At 38.4% G+C, this 15,439-nt stretch overlaps 1 protein-coding gene across 4 annotated transcripts; it reads left to right on the plus strand.

The window, feature by feature from the left end:
* The first annotated feature begins 1,716 nt into the window (after positions 1–1,716).
* Positions 1,717–14,712, plus strand: DNAL1 (dynein axonemal light chain 1). Of its 4 annotated transcripts, none has more exons than XM_039705565.1 (8): positions 1,717–1,922; positions 2,561–2,678; positions 4,747–4,856; positions 5,531–5,586; positions 7,320–7,375; positions 8,587–8,713; positions 9,174–9,263; positions 10,697–14,712. In XM_039705565.1, exons 2-8 carry the CDS (start codon positions 2,640–2,642, stop codon positions 10,774–10,776), a joined length of 558 nt encoding a protein of 185 aa, XP_039561499.1. In that variant the 5' UTR covers positions 1,717–1,922; positions 2,561–2,639; the 3' UTR covers positions 10,777–14,712. The 4 variants fall into 4 exon arrangements, with proteins under 4 accessions (XP_039561499.1, XP_039561497.1, XP_039561496.1 ...); XM_039705563.1 differs by having other exon boundaries at positions 1,725–1,922; positions 9,123–9,263; XM_039705562.1 differs by having other exon boundaries at positions 1,741–1,922; positions 9,120–9,263.
* The last annotated feature ends 727 nt before the right edge of the window (positions 14,713–15,439 follow it).

The following is a 15,439-nucleotide window of genomic DNA, read 5'->3' on the forward strand; positions in this document are numbered from 1 at the left end:
TAAATACCTGTAAAAAATTGTTCAATAAGCAGGTAAAAGCACCCTGCAGATAAGCTTCTTGGAGGAAATTTCCCATAAGTAACCCCCCGTGGCAGAAGATACTCTGATTTACCTACAGACATTTCAAGTGCACCTCAAAGAAAATGAAGTCACTGATATGTGCACTCCTGATGACCTGCTGTGCTGATGTCCATATTTTCATCAAATCAGCAGAGATAAGTGTACAGAGGTCAGAGAAGAAGCTGCTCCTTGTGCTCACACAGATCAGTAGCTTTAAAGTTCAAACTGTTTTTAGGCATGACTTTGAAACAGCAGCAGCCACTGATCTTATAAATGCATTTCTGCCTTCAACGTGAGTGACTGAGATCATGTACCCAAATGCTGTGGTGATTGGCTGCCAAAATTATGAGAAAAGCAATGAAGTTTCTGCCCAAAAATCCCAAATTAACTGGAAGCCAGCTGTTTTTGCCTGCATGCTGGTAGCTATTAAGTGGCTTGAATGAGGCCGTTGTAGTGGGAGCTTAGGGATGTGATCTGAACCAGAGGAGGTCAAGCAGATGTTCATCTCTGGCAGACACTGGGGAGCTGCTGCTGGGGCTCAAGTTTGCAGGTCATCTCCAATGGGACTTAGGGCTGGCTATCACATGGTATGGACCAGACCGAAATGAATGCCTGTCAGTGGGCAAAAACAGCTGCAGCAACTGAGGATGTCTAAATGGAGGTGCATGTTGATGTTTGAGATGCATGCTCAGGCTCCCTGGTGTTGCTGGCTCTTAGGCTGTTGCAGGGTGTTTAGTGGCTGTGGCCTTTTCTTATATAAAGCTGCCTCAGCTGTTGCCTCTTATTGCTGGGACTTTACTTGCTGTGGTCCCAAGTAAAGTACCCTAATGCTCTGTGACTGAGGTGGCTGCCTGTAAGATTTTTGGGGGGAGTTAGTTTGTTGTTTTTAACTTCTACAGTGTGGGGGGTTATACATCTGATTACCTGACAGGCTGTTTTTATCCACTCCCTGCTACACTTAAGAGCAACAGAGATGCCAAAACTAGAGTCTTCCTGTATTGGTAGAAAGAAGGCTATTGATCACTGTTTGTAAAAGATTGGTCTCTGAAACCTTTTTAATCCAAAAGATATCTTGGAATATGTTTAATGTTTAGAAAAGCATTAAGCATGTTGTTTATATACTACTGTTTTGGATATCTTTATGTGGTTTCACTGAGACTCTGATGTGAGGTGGAAAACTAAGAGCTAGTGACAACAGAAAGTTGGTCAGCGGGTCAGTCCTTAAAATGCCTTAAAAAGCAGCTGTCAGGTTTTTCCAAACTGAATAATACATGTTTTCACATTGCATGGTGTAACTCAATGCAAAACCATTGGAAAGAAACCCCAAATATATAGAATCCAAATTGCTCTTGAGTTTTGGCAAGATCTACCTCATTCTCTTCAGTTGATTTTAGGAGGCTGTATAATTTTCTGGTCACAGACTTGCTTTCAGACAGGAAGCTGCTAATGCACAATAGAAAGTGTGAGAGCATTAGACCACAATTTTCAATGCAGTTATTTCTTATGCCTTTAAATTGAATTCACCATAAAAGCTAATAAGCAGTGTGCCATGGGGCAGAAAGTAAGATCAGGAAGATAATGTCCTGACATTTAGCCCATTGTTTTCTTCTGAAAATGCAGCAAAGTACCCCAGAAAACAAAATTACAGGACACTGGGGGGTTCCAGCTTCTTTGACTTGCCTGACCCAAGATAACACAGGAAAGTGGTGGAAGGGGGGCAAACAAGCAGGATAGGGAGAGGGAAGGAAGAGGAAATAGATTTGCAGTGAACAAGCCACTTAAAAAATTCAATGAATATTCACTTACGTTTGTTTCACTTTTAGGCAAAAGCAACGACTATCAAAGAAGCTCTAGCCAGATGGGTAAGAACTAGGACAGTGTCTAGCAGCATGAGGTTTGACTGTATTCAGCTAATTTTGTTTTTTAAACATTGAAAGATATATGTTTGCATGAAACATCTGCTTTAAGAAGTTTCACAAAGTAAAATGATGATTACTGTTGTTGTATAGTACATTCTGTTGGACTTTCTGTATGTTCCTGTTAAATTGATACAACTGGTAAAGCTTAGTCTGTTTTGCCCTCTTGCCTTGTTCTGCTGGATATGCATTGGCCTGAAGTCACAAAGAGATCCACAGCTGGGGATGTATTGTTTTAATTATGCTCTGTTCACTTTACCCAAGTGCAGTCTTTCCCACAGAATAAACAAGTGTGAAATTCTCACTGTACTGAATTCAGTGAATTTTCTACATATCTTTTGACATATAGTCCCTCATTTTGTGCAAAGCTTGACTCAGAATGAATTTCTTGTGTTTTTTTCCTTCTTAAACTACTTTGTTAATACAGAAGCTCATTTGTCTGGTTGTGGCTGACCTGGTCTTCCAAAAAGCTGTGTGTTGGCAAGGATGGGGATGTAATGCCAAATGATGATGTAGATGCTCAAGGGTCAGGTTCACTGTCCAGTAAAACCAGTGAGAATCTTTCCCCTATCTCTGAATTTTAGATGAAGGCACAGATGTGCTGTTTGGTGTACATATGCTTTCCTGCTAATTCTGGACAGCTGCTAGAGCCATGATTTATAAATGTTTTGGCCTCTGGAAGATCTGGATGTGATAGCATGGGTAGGTACACTTGAAAGCCAGAAGCTCATGGTACTAGCCTGTAACTGAAGATTACTTCCATTTTGAGTTTTATCATTATTTAGTACCTTCAGTATTTCAGGAGTTTTCCAGTTATGTTGGTATATCCCACAAACTTCACTGCTGCTCTCCTGGTAAGAGCTAGAATGCAACTAGCACTTGCAGACATTAGCATTAGTAGAGGTATGAACTGTGTATAAAAATAGTTTGCTTTTCCTCCCTCACTCTTTCTGCCTTCCAGAACTTCAGCTCCATGTTTTCTATTAACAGATTTATTTTTCATTTGCTCCTCTGTCACGTGTCTCTTAGAATCAGCCTGTGTCAGTGAGTTTCTATTAACATTAGGCATAAAGTGCTGAATTTGCTTTTCTGTTCAGGTTATTAGGGGTGAGTCTAAATCTTCCTTTTACTCTTCCTAATCTGGGTTCATGTGATTTGTACAATTGCATTTGGTGTTGGATTGCATTCCAAATGTTTTTCTTCCCTTTGGCATAAGGGTTTACCTATGCCCTACAGACAGGGTGACATTAGTTAAATCAAAGCAACTGAAATCAAAGCAGCTTCAACTTGGCAAACGTGTAACCTGTCCTTATAAAAACTGTCTGTTCTACCTATATTTTCTCTGTGGCATATTGTGGCTGTGCAGCTGCTTCCAGAAGTACTTGGCAATCTGGATGAATTGTCTTCCTGAAGGTGCTCACTGCTGTGAGCTCACTGCTGGCCCAGTCTGTGTTGGAAGCTCTCTCCTTTATTTTTTGGTATAAGCTCATACATTACAAACTGAATGTAAATACAAACAGATACAGTACTGTTCTAAGAAATGAAAATGGAGGTTTCACATTGATATAGTTACTTTGTTTGAACATGTATCACCATATTCCAGCAAAACATCTGATTATTTGCTAAATCACTAATTTTGAGTAAAAATACTGTCACACTGAATTTGGACAGAAACTGGAATAAAAATAAGTGTGCAAGACAACATGATTTTGGGTACATAAGAGGAAAAATAATGTTATCAAAATCTGATGTTCTGCTGTGGGATGCTGAAAGACTTATGGGATAAGATTAATTTAATTACAAGGTAGCCATATAAACTGGGGCACACTTAGCTATCTCTCTTTTCAGCAGATGCATGAAATGGAGGAGAAAACAGGAGTCCTTGTTTTGAAAGTGCCAAGATTTCTCCCTTGTTAATGGACCTCCAGTCCTTGCACTGAACACGGAGTGAACTGACAAAATGGTCTCTTTGTGCTGTCAGTGAGGCAGCTGTCAAAACTGCTGCTGCTCTCTAAACAGATACTTGTTCCAAGTGTTTAGTCAGTAATTACCATCACTTCAGAATTTTGAAAGCTTTAATGGACCATATTTTTTAATAAACCTAAATGCTGAAGCTACGTCCATTTTTCCAAGACTCTGAATTGTCAGCCTAGGTTGTGAATAGGAAATCTGTCTTTTGGTGTATTCTCTTAAGTGTGGCATCTTCCCCCACTTTTTATTAATGACTAATTAGAATGTATTTTTTTTAGATTCTTGATGCTGTGAATCTGTTGAAGTTCTCCCCCAAAACACACTCCCCTGTGTTCTGTTTCTATTGTGAGCCAGGCATGAGTTCTGAGATTTTTGGGTGAAGCGAGATGGAGACTTTTCTGTCAGAACTTCTAAATCTGCTTCTGCTATAGGTTGGCCCTATCTGAGGTTTCTGTATGTCAGTCTCCATGAAAATACCTTAATCCAGAATTTTAGCCTTCAATCTATTCTCCATTCCTTATGGCAGATGACTCCTTTATTAAATTGCTCAAGTGTTACACAACTTTTAAAAACCAGCATATGTAATGTATAAGTTATTTTGATATCTTGAAAATAAGCTAGCTTTACCCTTCTTATGCTACACTAGCAGGAATCTTGATAACAGTATTCAAAATGCTTTCTCCTTCCAGTAGTATATTGGAATTCCTTCTGTAGTATTCACTTTTAGAGTAATTTTTTTAGTGTAGTAGTTTTTGGTAATTGCATGTAGCAGTGAGTCTCTTCCTTCTCTTTTCTTTAGGAAGAGAAAAGTGGCCAGAAGGCTTCAGAGGCAAAGGAAGTGAAACTGTATGGGCAGATTCCTCCTGTGGAAAAGATGGATGGCGCTCTCTCCGCTCTTGTTAACTGCGAGTAAGTTCAATTAAAAACATGTTGGAAACAAAATATTCTCCTCTCTTCCTTTCAGTTTTTCTGCTGTCCACTGCAAATATGTGTTTACTGTGTTTAAGTGTGGCCTACAAAGCAGAAACTTTCTCTTCTTTTTTTCTTGACCGAGCTTCTCTTACTGCACACAATTGCCCTTTTTAATTCAAAGACCCCTGTAACTTAACTCAGAAGGTGTTAGGGTAGATTCGGTATTAATATTTGTTCCCAGAAAAATTATATCTGTTTATAACTGTTTATCAGTATATAATTATAGATTTGTGTTTGGAGTCTATCAGCTAAATGGCACAGTTATGATCCACTCCAAAATTCGTGGGGAAAAAAGAGGCAATTTGAGCAGGACTTTCAGAAAGAGATTAGAGTAATTTCAGAAATAAACATCCATGCACTTGATAAGGCTAGGCATCAAAAGATAATCCAGTATTTTGTGTAAGTAACTCATGGTACTTTCCCAGAAACTAAATAGAGTTGAAGAAATCTTAATGGTTTGAGGATATTTTGAGTCTGTTACATATCCAGTTAGTTTACTGTCTAATAAGACAAGACCATATAATTATTTCTAATGCAGTGGTGCTGGGACATGGAACTCCACTTCCAGTGTAGTGATCCCTTATATACTGTGAATTATCTTTCTTTTAAAGGAAACTATCACTGTCTACAAACTGCATTGACAGAATTGCCAACTTGAACAACCTAAGTAAGTGACAAGCCAGTTGTCCATTGTGTTTGTTTTCTGGTTGCCTGGTTAGGAGATATGTCATCATTTGTTACACGTGTCCAGCTTTATTTATACCTGTTATTATCCTTTTTTATTCCCTCCTCATAGAACATTACAAATGACCTTTAAAATGACCAGTGTTACTGGAGAATGCATGCTGAGCAGCAGTGGTGCATTGCAGCAGGTATCCCTGCACTGGCCTTGACAGTTGTCTCACAGTGCAACAATCAAAAAATTCCATTTATTAAGCACTTCAGTACCTTCCCGTGGGCCTTGCTGTGCTATTCAACACCTAATCAGTTCTAGAGTGATGTCATGACCATTTTCCATGTTCCTCATGGAGACAGTCTGCAGTTCAACGACTCTGCAAATGCATTATTGGTTGCAGTGAGGTTGGAGTGTTGTAGGCCTGGATGGACAAGATGTCATTCCACTTTGCAGAGGATTGGATATACTTGGTTTCATTTTGTTCATACTTTATAAATGGATGTGCTACCATCAACATCTCTAGAAGTAGAGCTTGTCTTTCTTGGACACCTGTCTTTCAAACTCTTGGGTTACTGACTTTGGAACAGAAGTCTTAATGGTCTGTCCTCAAGACTTTGACTGTGGTATGAGGCTGGCAAAGAGCTGCAGGTTTTGAAGTGGAGCTTCCAGGCTTCTCTGTTCCTATTAAAATGCCAGCTGGATAGATAAGGAACCTGGAATCTCATCCTTTCCAACTGCACACCAAGAGATCTGCCAAAGAGCTTGATGAACTTATTTCTTTGCATCATAAACTCAGACTTCAAAAGATTTGGAAATACTAGTCAGGGAAAAATATTCCAATAGTGGTTCCAAATGACTGGTCTTTAATACTTCAATTGAGTAATTATCATGGGAAAAAATAATTAGGCAGTTATACATAGAAGTAAAACCAATGAAATTTTTTAGTGGTATAAAACATTAAGAGCTGTTAAGCATCTTAAATATTATTGTAGATAATTATTATTAAATATTAATAATATTAGCATCTTAAATATTTATATTAATGTAGATTCAAAACATCCAGTCTATACCAAGTATTTGATGCTGAAGCCAGACAAACTAGAACTAAGTTGAATGTCTCTCATCAGGCATCTGTAAGGCAGCTTTATATGGTGTCTGTAGTATAGAAACCAAATTTGCTGCCTTAAAATAAGATCAGAACCACTTTTGCCTGGAGAAGAAGGGATATGAATTATGTAAGATCAAAGGAAGCAAGTCAGCAATTAAGAGTTCAGGTGGAAGGTGAAATAATTTTTGTTCAGTATTTATCAAAACCGAATTTCAACTAGGTAACCTCTACATGAGCAGCTTTGTATTCATGAGTATTTTTTCTGAGCGGAGAAGAAGGGATATGAATTATGTAAGAAGTAAGTCAGCAGTTAAGAGTTCAGGTGCAAGGTGAAATAATAATTTTTGTTCACTATTTATCAAAACCGAATTTCAACTAGCTAACCTCTACATGAGCAGCTTTGTATTCATGAGTATTTTTTCTGAGCTTTCCCCTGCATCAATTCCTGCTGATCTGTTTAGGTCAAGAGGTTTTGTTTCTGTTAGGACATTCTGTCTTAAGGCAGCCTGTTCAGAGTACAGTTTGTAAGCAGAATATGGCATTTAAAGTGACTTACAGTATCTTCTTATTTTAAAGAAACCCTGTTTATTAATAGATTTTTTAAAATTTATTGCAGAAAATTTGAGGATTCTGTCTTTGGGAAGAAATAACATAAAGAACTTGAATGGATTGGTATGTGCTTTTTAGTATCAATACTTCACTAACAAAATAGAATATGGGGTAATTTCCCTGTGTTCATACAAGTCTTTGCTGAATTCAATAAAATTAAGTGAATAAGAGGTTAGGAACTAACCTTTTATATTCTCCTTTTGCTATCATCTCTTCACACTCTTACACATTGCTTCTGAATTTTCAGATAGTTGTTCACTTTTTTGGTTCAAATTCTCTTAATGTTTGGAAATTTTTCTACCTTAATTTACTACACTGAAAAGTTTTAGGAAGAGAGATTTTCTTGTCTTTAATAAAGATAATCAGAACTTCTATTTGAAAATTGCTGTCTATCTGTAAAGCCATTTAAATTCTTCTGGTTTTACATTCATATTATTCCTGCAGACTTTTTGCATGCAGAATTTTCTACCTGAAGATACTTAGGCTATGCTTCTTTACTACAAATATTGGCAGTCCTGTAAAAACACACTTCCTCAGAGTCAGTCCCTTTTATGTCAACTGGCACCTGAAACAGTATGGCTTTAGAGCTGATGGTGACAGGACTGAATCTACCTAGTAGGGGAAAATTAGTTGAGGAAAAAAATTGGATCAATTTTGTTACATTTTAATTCAGGCCAGAAGAATACTTTTTTCAATCAGTATTTTTAAAATGATTATATAAATTCTTTCTCAAGACATACTGTTTCACCTCAAAGCTGTTCTCATCTTCAGAGATGCCATATCTCTTAAGTGTGAAAGGCAAAGTTAGTTAGTGTAATGACTGGTTTAAAAAAACCCTCTCTTTTGAGAGAATTAGGAATGTGACTTCTGGCCAGCAGATACAAACATACCAGAATAAATAATGCTCTCACGTTGTGTAACATCCCTTCCAAAGCAGTTGTTGAATTGCATTCTCTTCACGCATGCTTGCAGTGCACAAGTAGGCAGATTTGTCTCCTCTGCCCCAATGCCTTAAGAACTACTGCAGCCAACTATGTCTTGATTTATTCTAATATAGTGATTTCTGTCCTCCTTACATGTATTTGCATATATAACTTTGCCTTTTAATTCCCATAAGCATTTGCCATGCCTTATAATTAGGGACCTGCTTAAAAGGAAATGAGGACCAATATCCTTAGTATTTTCTCACATGATATTACCTGTAGAAGGTGAAGAAGTATGAATAATAAGGAAGACGTACTTCTGCTTATCTGAGTGGTCCTGTCATTTTCCAGGAGGCAGTTGCTGAAACGTTAGAGGAGCTGTGGATCTCATACAACTTAATTGAGAAACTAAGGGGTATCCGTGTAATGAAGAAACTGAAGGTTCTTTATATGTCAAATAATTTGGTGAAAGACTGGGGTAAGCCATGCATCTCTACTCTGTAGAGACTTCTGTAGTGTGGTGAATGTATGACTTAAGTCACCAAGTGAAAATAGTGCTGTATTTCATGGAGCTTTGATTGTAACTGCCAAGCCTGCAGACATGTGCAAAACCCCTAAACAGCCACTCATGCAAGAGAGTAAAAATAGTTAGAATATTGAATTTAACTTCCAAGTGCAATTAAGTTTATGCTTTGAATCATCTTTCTCCAACCTCTTTTAAAGCACATCCCTGTTCTTTAACCTGACACCAGTTAGAGCCAAGCAGTCCCTCTCCTGTTGTATCCTATGCTCTTCGTTTGCACTGAGTGTGAAAGGAATGTGTGGCGCAGATGTGCTTTCCATGTTCCACAATCTGGTTGGTGTTTTCACCTTTGTGGTTGCAGCAGAGTTTGTGAGGCTGGCAGAGCTGCCAGTGCTAGAGGAGCTGGTGTTTGTAGGCAATCCACTACAAGAGAAATTTGCTGCTGATCATAACAGTTGGATTGAAGAAGCAACCAAACGGGTACCCAAGCTGAAAAAGCTGGATGGTGAGTTTGGGGCAAGAGGCAACTGGGGTGAGTTAAAAGCTTAATCTAAAGACAACCGTAGGGAAGTTAAACATAACCTCAGAGATTCATTTGTGTGCCCATGATATTAATATTCCTCCCTTCTCTTCAGAGATATTCAGAAGTAGTTACTGAGATCCTGGCCGCAGTGGCTGATGGATTTTGGAGTGCTAAATCCAAGTGGTCTTGCAACCTATAGTTGGGCATTATTCTGTAGTTACCCAAGTAGTTTTATCAAATACCTGATAGGGAATGGAAAGACTTAGCATTAAATAAGTTAACAAGGCTTTCATCTGCCAAGTTGAATTACAGTTTTCCCAACAAAAGAGGTGACATGAGATAATGGAGATAGACAGGGATATACTCTGGTTTGCTTTTGATGCAAGGGCAAATTTTCAAATCTGCATGCAAATTTCTTAAATGCCTGAATATCCCTCTCCATTACTGCAGTAAGCCTCAATTTGTGAGCTGTCCTCTCCTATTTAAGACACTGGTATGAAAAGATATTCAACCATTTAGTGACTAAAAATTAGATAGTTTTGAAATCTATTTTTAAATATGTTAATTCCTGTCAGTGGAGATGTTAGCTGTTCACTATTATCCCCGTGTACTAAAACAATGAAGGGGAGAGCAGGAGTGGTGACACTAACAAAGAGTCAGAATAACAGCAGGGAAGGGAAGGGAAGGGAAGGGAAGGGAAGGGAAGGGAAGGGAAGGGAAGGGAGAAGGCATGTCAACAAGAGGAGACAGCTTCACTACAGGCAGCAGTGGATGGGAAGTGTAGTACCAGACACTATCTAAAACCAGATCAACTGCAGTAAAAAAAATTTAGAAAGTGGAAGCCTGATGTGAGAACTGCACTGCTAGAAGAATGGCCTGCAGTGGTCCATTTGCTGTTGTAATAGGAAAAGTTTAGAATGTAAAACAAAAAAAGGAATGGAGCATGTATTTGTGGGCAAAAGTACCCTTGGCATTATAAGGTTACACTTACTAACCACATTAAAACTTGGGCATATATGTCCTGGAAAAGGCAGCACAAAGTAGGGAACCCACAAGAGTAGGGTGATGTGTTGATTGGTTGTTAGCAGTTGAACTGACTTGGTGCATCTCCTGGAGACCAAGTGAGGGTGATCTTTGCAGACCATCCTTTAGTAGTTTTTTGTTCTCTGTTACCCAAAAAGTTAGAAAAACATCCAACAGAGAAGCTCGTAAGTTGAAGGCTTTTCTAGTTAAGACCAGTTGAGGTATGCAGAAGTTCATGTTGGTTAGAAACAGGCAGGAAATACAACTCTTGACTCTTTCCAACAGGACAGATAAGATCATAAATCATAATTCAGATAAGATTGTAATTTCAGATAGATCATAATGAACTATGTCTTCCTCTTCTTATTTTCCTATTTTTTTTTTTCTCCTAGGTACCTTAGTTGTTAAAGGAGAAGAGGAAGAAGGAGCGGAAGGAGTAGAAGGAGCAGAAGGAGCAGAAGGAGGAAACTGATGACACTTTCTTATTGGGTATTAAATTATTAAAGTAACTCCAGATAGCTTTGCACATAAACTTTTATAAAAGTATTTGTTTTGAAGAAAATCTTTGGGCAGTTTTTAAAAGACCAGCTTATCTCCACAGTCTCTCACCCAAAGAGTTAGTTACCAAAAATTGCTCACACTGGTTTTATCAAGCTTATGACACCTTCTGTAGAGACTAGTGGAGCTGAGTTTACCTGCTGCTTGACTAGCAAGAGATCTGTATTTAAATTAATACATACCTATTTTTAATTCCTGATTAGTGGTGCTTGTTGTTCACTCTTGGGTTATAAAAGAACCATTTTAGCTTATTTGGTGCTGCTGGCCAACATTGAATTGGAAACTCTGAGGCCAGAAGAATAATGTTGTGGTTCAGAGGCACCTGACGAGCTTTATTATGCTTAATTTTGTCATGGGACTTTCTCAATATTTTTAATATGTGAGTTTGCCTTTTCATTCCTTGAAGTGTTATGCCAAACAGGCCCAGTAGTTGCATACGCACAAAAAAAGGTATTGGTCTGATGAGCACTTGTTCCTGGCCTTAAGTCTTGAAAGGGGCTCATTGGAACTCAACTGCATTGCTTAGAAGGCCATTTATAACTTACATATTTATTTATTTTTAAGAGGCAATGGGAATTCATTCCATGGTTCCTGTAAGACTAAAATACCTGCTAACTTTGGGTTTTGTCTCTTATTAAGACATTACTTTAGATTGGAATATGTGGCCTATTAGCCTACAGCTGGTTTCTAGCTTTGGATTGGGTCACTGGTGGACATAACCCTTCTCAGCTCTGGAATCTTCCTGTAACTAAGAAGGCTGATAGTAAGAGAGAAACTAACAGCACACTGAAGACTTGGGCTTGAGGACAGAAAATTTTCATTCTGGGGATACTAATTTTTTGTGAAAGCATAGGTATCAGCAGTGAGAGAAAGAATATGTAGTTAGTGGGGACGATGAGATGAGATGAGATGAGATGAGATGAGATGAGATGAGATGAGATGAGATGAGATGAGATGATGAGATGAGGGCATTGATAAAAAAGTATTGAAGAGGTACTGAATGTGCTATATTGCAGGGTAACCAGTTTTAGTAAAGCTCCCTTATGTGGCTATTTCTAGTGGAAAGCATTAAACAATGATGAAGACATACCTGATTCCACTGTGGGATGCCAACAGTGCAGTTTTTCTTCTCTTTGAAGAACAGATGGAGTCACCTGAGTAGATTTTTCTGCAGTTCCTTTTTGTTTGTTTAACAAGCTTTTCTTCTAATTTGTGCTACCATCTTTTTTTTTAAATTGAAGTGACAAGTATATCTGCTGGTTCCAGCCCAGGCATAGAAGGGATGGGCTCAGAATGCCACTCTTAGTTATTTTGTTTGTGAAGGTGTGGCAGGAGTTGAAATCTTGGAAGCCAAGTTCAGAGATGAAATGGTAGAATTGGCCCAGACAAAAGTGGTACAGATCTCAAGCTCCAGGTATAATTGTAGTAGGAGATTCTCTAATCAGTTTCTAAGTGAACACTGTGAAGTAAATGATTACAAGACAATCACAGTTTAGTTTCAATATATTGATTATTGGAGGAATTCTAAAGTGTTCTGATTTAAGTTGGCATTTGCTGAAGAGGTTTGAGTTTGATTTGGATCCGTTACTAAAAATAAGTCAAAAGCACAGTGACAAAAACTCTGGACATTCTTCACCCACCAAAAACTACTTCCAGGCAGCTGTTCTCTTTATCAGAAACTACTTTCTTAGTTAGCTAGTTCACTGAGTTTAGACAACTTCATTTTTCTTTGTTATTTCTTTAGAAGTATTTTCCTAGCTTTATCATAAGGCAGCATTGACCAAGAAGCACCATGGAGGAGTGTCTACAGTCAGCAGTCATTTCACATGTCTTTTGAAGCCAAGCCACTCTGTTCACTTGCAGCCAACCACTCTTGGCAAGGTGGGTGTGCTTGGGCAGTACAGAGCCTGTGGCACACTTAGGCCCTGCTGGCCCCATCTCCTGGGGGGGCCCACAGGGGATTGGCTGTGCCCTTGACCACAGTAGTCAAAGTGTGCTCGTGTGAGCCAGAGCTTGACTGACTCAAAACTTGCCTTCTGAATGTTCCCAACAAGCAGAAATGCCAAATTCATCTCTGTGTTTGGAGATATTTTCAGACTAGACCACGTGGTGCTCTCTTCCTAGTGCTTGGCCACAAAGAAAAGTGGTTGAAGCTCTGGGCCTGGTCTCTCCCAGCACAGCTGCAAGTGGTGTGTGTGGCTGGGTTAGCTCCATACATGACTGTGACAGGAGGAAAAGGGAGTGACGAGCATAGTCCAACACCAAGTAATCCTGATGGCTGATTCTTTAAATATGGCTTAAGTCTGTACATTTCTGAAGATTACATTAGATACAGCAAATACTCTACACTTTGGCTATATTGGGGCATTCTGAGAACAGAATAGAAACTTAGTGTTCTGACTGTGTTATAGTGATTGAAGTGAAACACAGATCCATTGACAAGTTGTGAGGAATAAGAGCAGTTCCTGGCTCTTGAAAGTGATTCAGTAGAGGCTACACCTACAGAGATCAGTCCAAAACTATTGTAGGTGGTGGTAGAGCTGGGTGGATTATGTGGCCCACTGGCATTGGTGCTTTCCATAGATGAAATGGCACAAATTCTCCAGCTCTTTGGACGCTGCATTATAAATACCAACAAAAAAGGGAAAAAAAAACATTATTGAAGGAAAGGAGCATGTAGTCTTAGACTATAATTTAAAACCCTTCTGATAAAAACTATGTGTCAGTCTCATTGAAACAACACAGTAAGAAAAGAATTGCCTGTGGCTTTTGTTTATCAGGAGATGCTTTGTCTCAAAGCTGGTAGCTTAACTTTATCTTGCTTTGCCTAATGAGTTGTGATTACTCTCAAGAACAAAACAACCTCCCCAAACTTTTTCTCCTCCAAAGTAAAGTTTCCTTAAATTTTTAAATGTGCACTTTAAAATTAGGCAATGGATGTGATGGAAGACATAGAGAGGTGGTAGAATTCAAACAGCTGGTTTGCATATTGGTGGTGCTACACGATGTTATGTATAAGGTGACAGTGACACCTTGGCCTGTGCACCCACAGGGACATTAGAGTGAGATGCTGGAAGGCCTGGCTTTCACTTGTGCACTGTGCTGTTCCCTATCACACCACATCCAGTGCAGTAGTAAGTACACTATTATTCATGAATGAAAAGGGCACCCATATAAAATGTGCAAGCCATGTGGAATTCTGCTTTGCCCAGTGAAGTTACAGAGGACTAGCATCCACTTTATTATTCCTTAGAGAAATATCCTAAAAATAAATTAGTGGTAGGAACTAACTTTTTTGCTTGTTTGTTGGCACACTCACCTGTCTTCAAAGAGCTGATTGATGTATGCAGTGATTATTGAGAACTGATGGAAAAATGACAGAAGAGACCTGAGAACCAGCAGATGACTCAGGTTACACTAGAAGTAGGCTCATCTAGAAAAACTTCCAAGTAAGAGAGCACTTTTAACATCCCCTTTGGCAATCTTTTTTATACAGTAATTTTGTAGCATGAAAAGCTGTTAAATTTGCTGTGTTTAAATTATTTAGGCCTATGTTTATAAATGTTATTCTGTGAAACTTGTTAAAAAATAATATAACCTTATTTTATACAAATGTCTTTCACTGATGTGTAATGAAATAGTTCAGCTTGTGAAGAGTATTTGGAAACTAATTTTTTTTTCCCATTAAACTTTCCTGGCTGCTCAGGAAGCAATGTATTTAGAGTATGATAGCATGTAAATGCTGTTCCTTATTGCCTCTATATTTTAGAATAGAAAATAACTTAAGGCTTTAAAAATGCTGATATATTGTGATTGTTGTCATCTGATACATAAATATTTTTCAATCTTTTAAGATGTTTGTTGTCAGAATTTGTTCTTAGGTCCTAAGAGAAAAGTCTGCTACTGGTATATGTGGAAAAATATCCAGGTAAGTAGAGAAATGGCTGGTCTTTCTTCAGTACAAAATTACTAATTCACTTTGAATTTAAATTCTATTAACAGTAGTATACAATCAGGTTCATTAAACCCAGACAGGGGAAGGCTGATTCAAAGGCTTCTCTAATAGAAATTTCAGTCTTCAGTAGACCATGTCACTGAAATGTAATTTCAAAACTCTGATATAAATAAAACTCTTCCTACCCCACAGTCCACAGCAGTTGGTCTCAATAGTAATAACAAGAGCAGCATCCTACAGTGGCTGTAATGCTATTTAGAAAGCATATAGGGAGCTACTGCAGAACTCCTCACAGTACCACTAACTCAAAGCTTACTAGTCACTAAAGTGCTTTATAAGGTTTCTTTCAGTAGCTGAAATAACTTCCAGAAGCTTGGGCTTAGATCCAGAAGTTAAAAAAAGATAGAACCCAAACTGCTCAAAGTGTATGGGTTTTTCGATCATCCAAAGTTTGTTTGCACAGCCTCAGATTTAGTACAAAGTACTAAACTTCAGCACTTTTGTCAGCTGGCTTTGACAGGGAGGCAAATGCATGACTTAAAGCCTTAAAGTCCTGGTCTGTTATCTCAAGTGAAGGCTTCAGTGTTCCCTGTCTCTTCACACACCAAGCAAAATACTTTTT

This window comes from Passer montanus, unplaced genomic scaffold (genome assembly GCF_014805655.1).
Source record: "Passer montanus isolate IOZ18808 unplaced genomic scaffold, ASM1480565v1 scaffold18, whole genome shotgun sequence".
NCBI classification, from domain to species: Eukaryota; Metazoa; Chordata; class Aves; order Passeriformes; family Passeridae; genus Passer; species Passer montanus.

Bases quoted from the DNA above. Each gene is read 5' to 3' on its own strand.
- DNAL1 (XM_039705562.1), top strand. From the start codon at position 2,640: ATGTTTTGGCCTCTGGAAGATCTGGATGTGATAGCATGG. The intron at 7,376-8,586 runs GTATGTGCTTTT...GTCATTTTCCAG, and splicing joins TAAAGAACTTGAATGGATTG to GAGGCAGTTGCTGAAACGTT. The intron at 8,714-9,119 runs GTAAGCCATGCA...TTGTGGTTGCAG, and splicing joins TAATTTGGTGAAAGACTGGG to CAGAGTTTGTGAGGCTGGCA.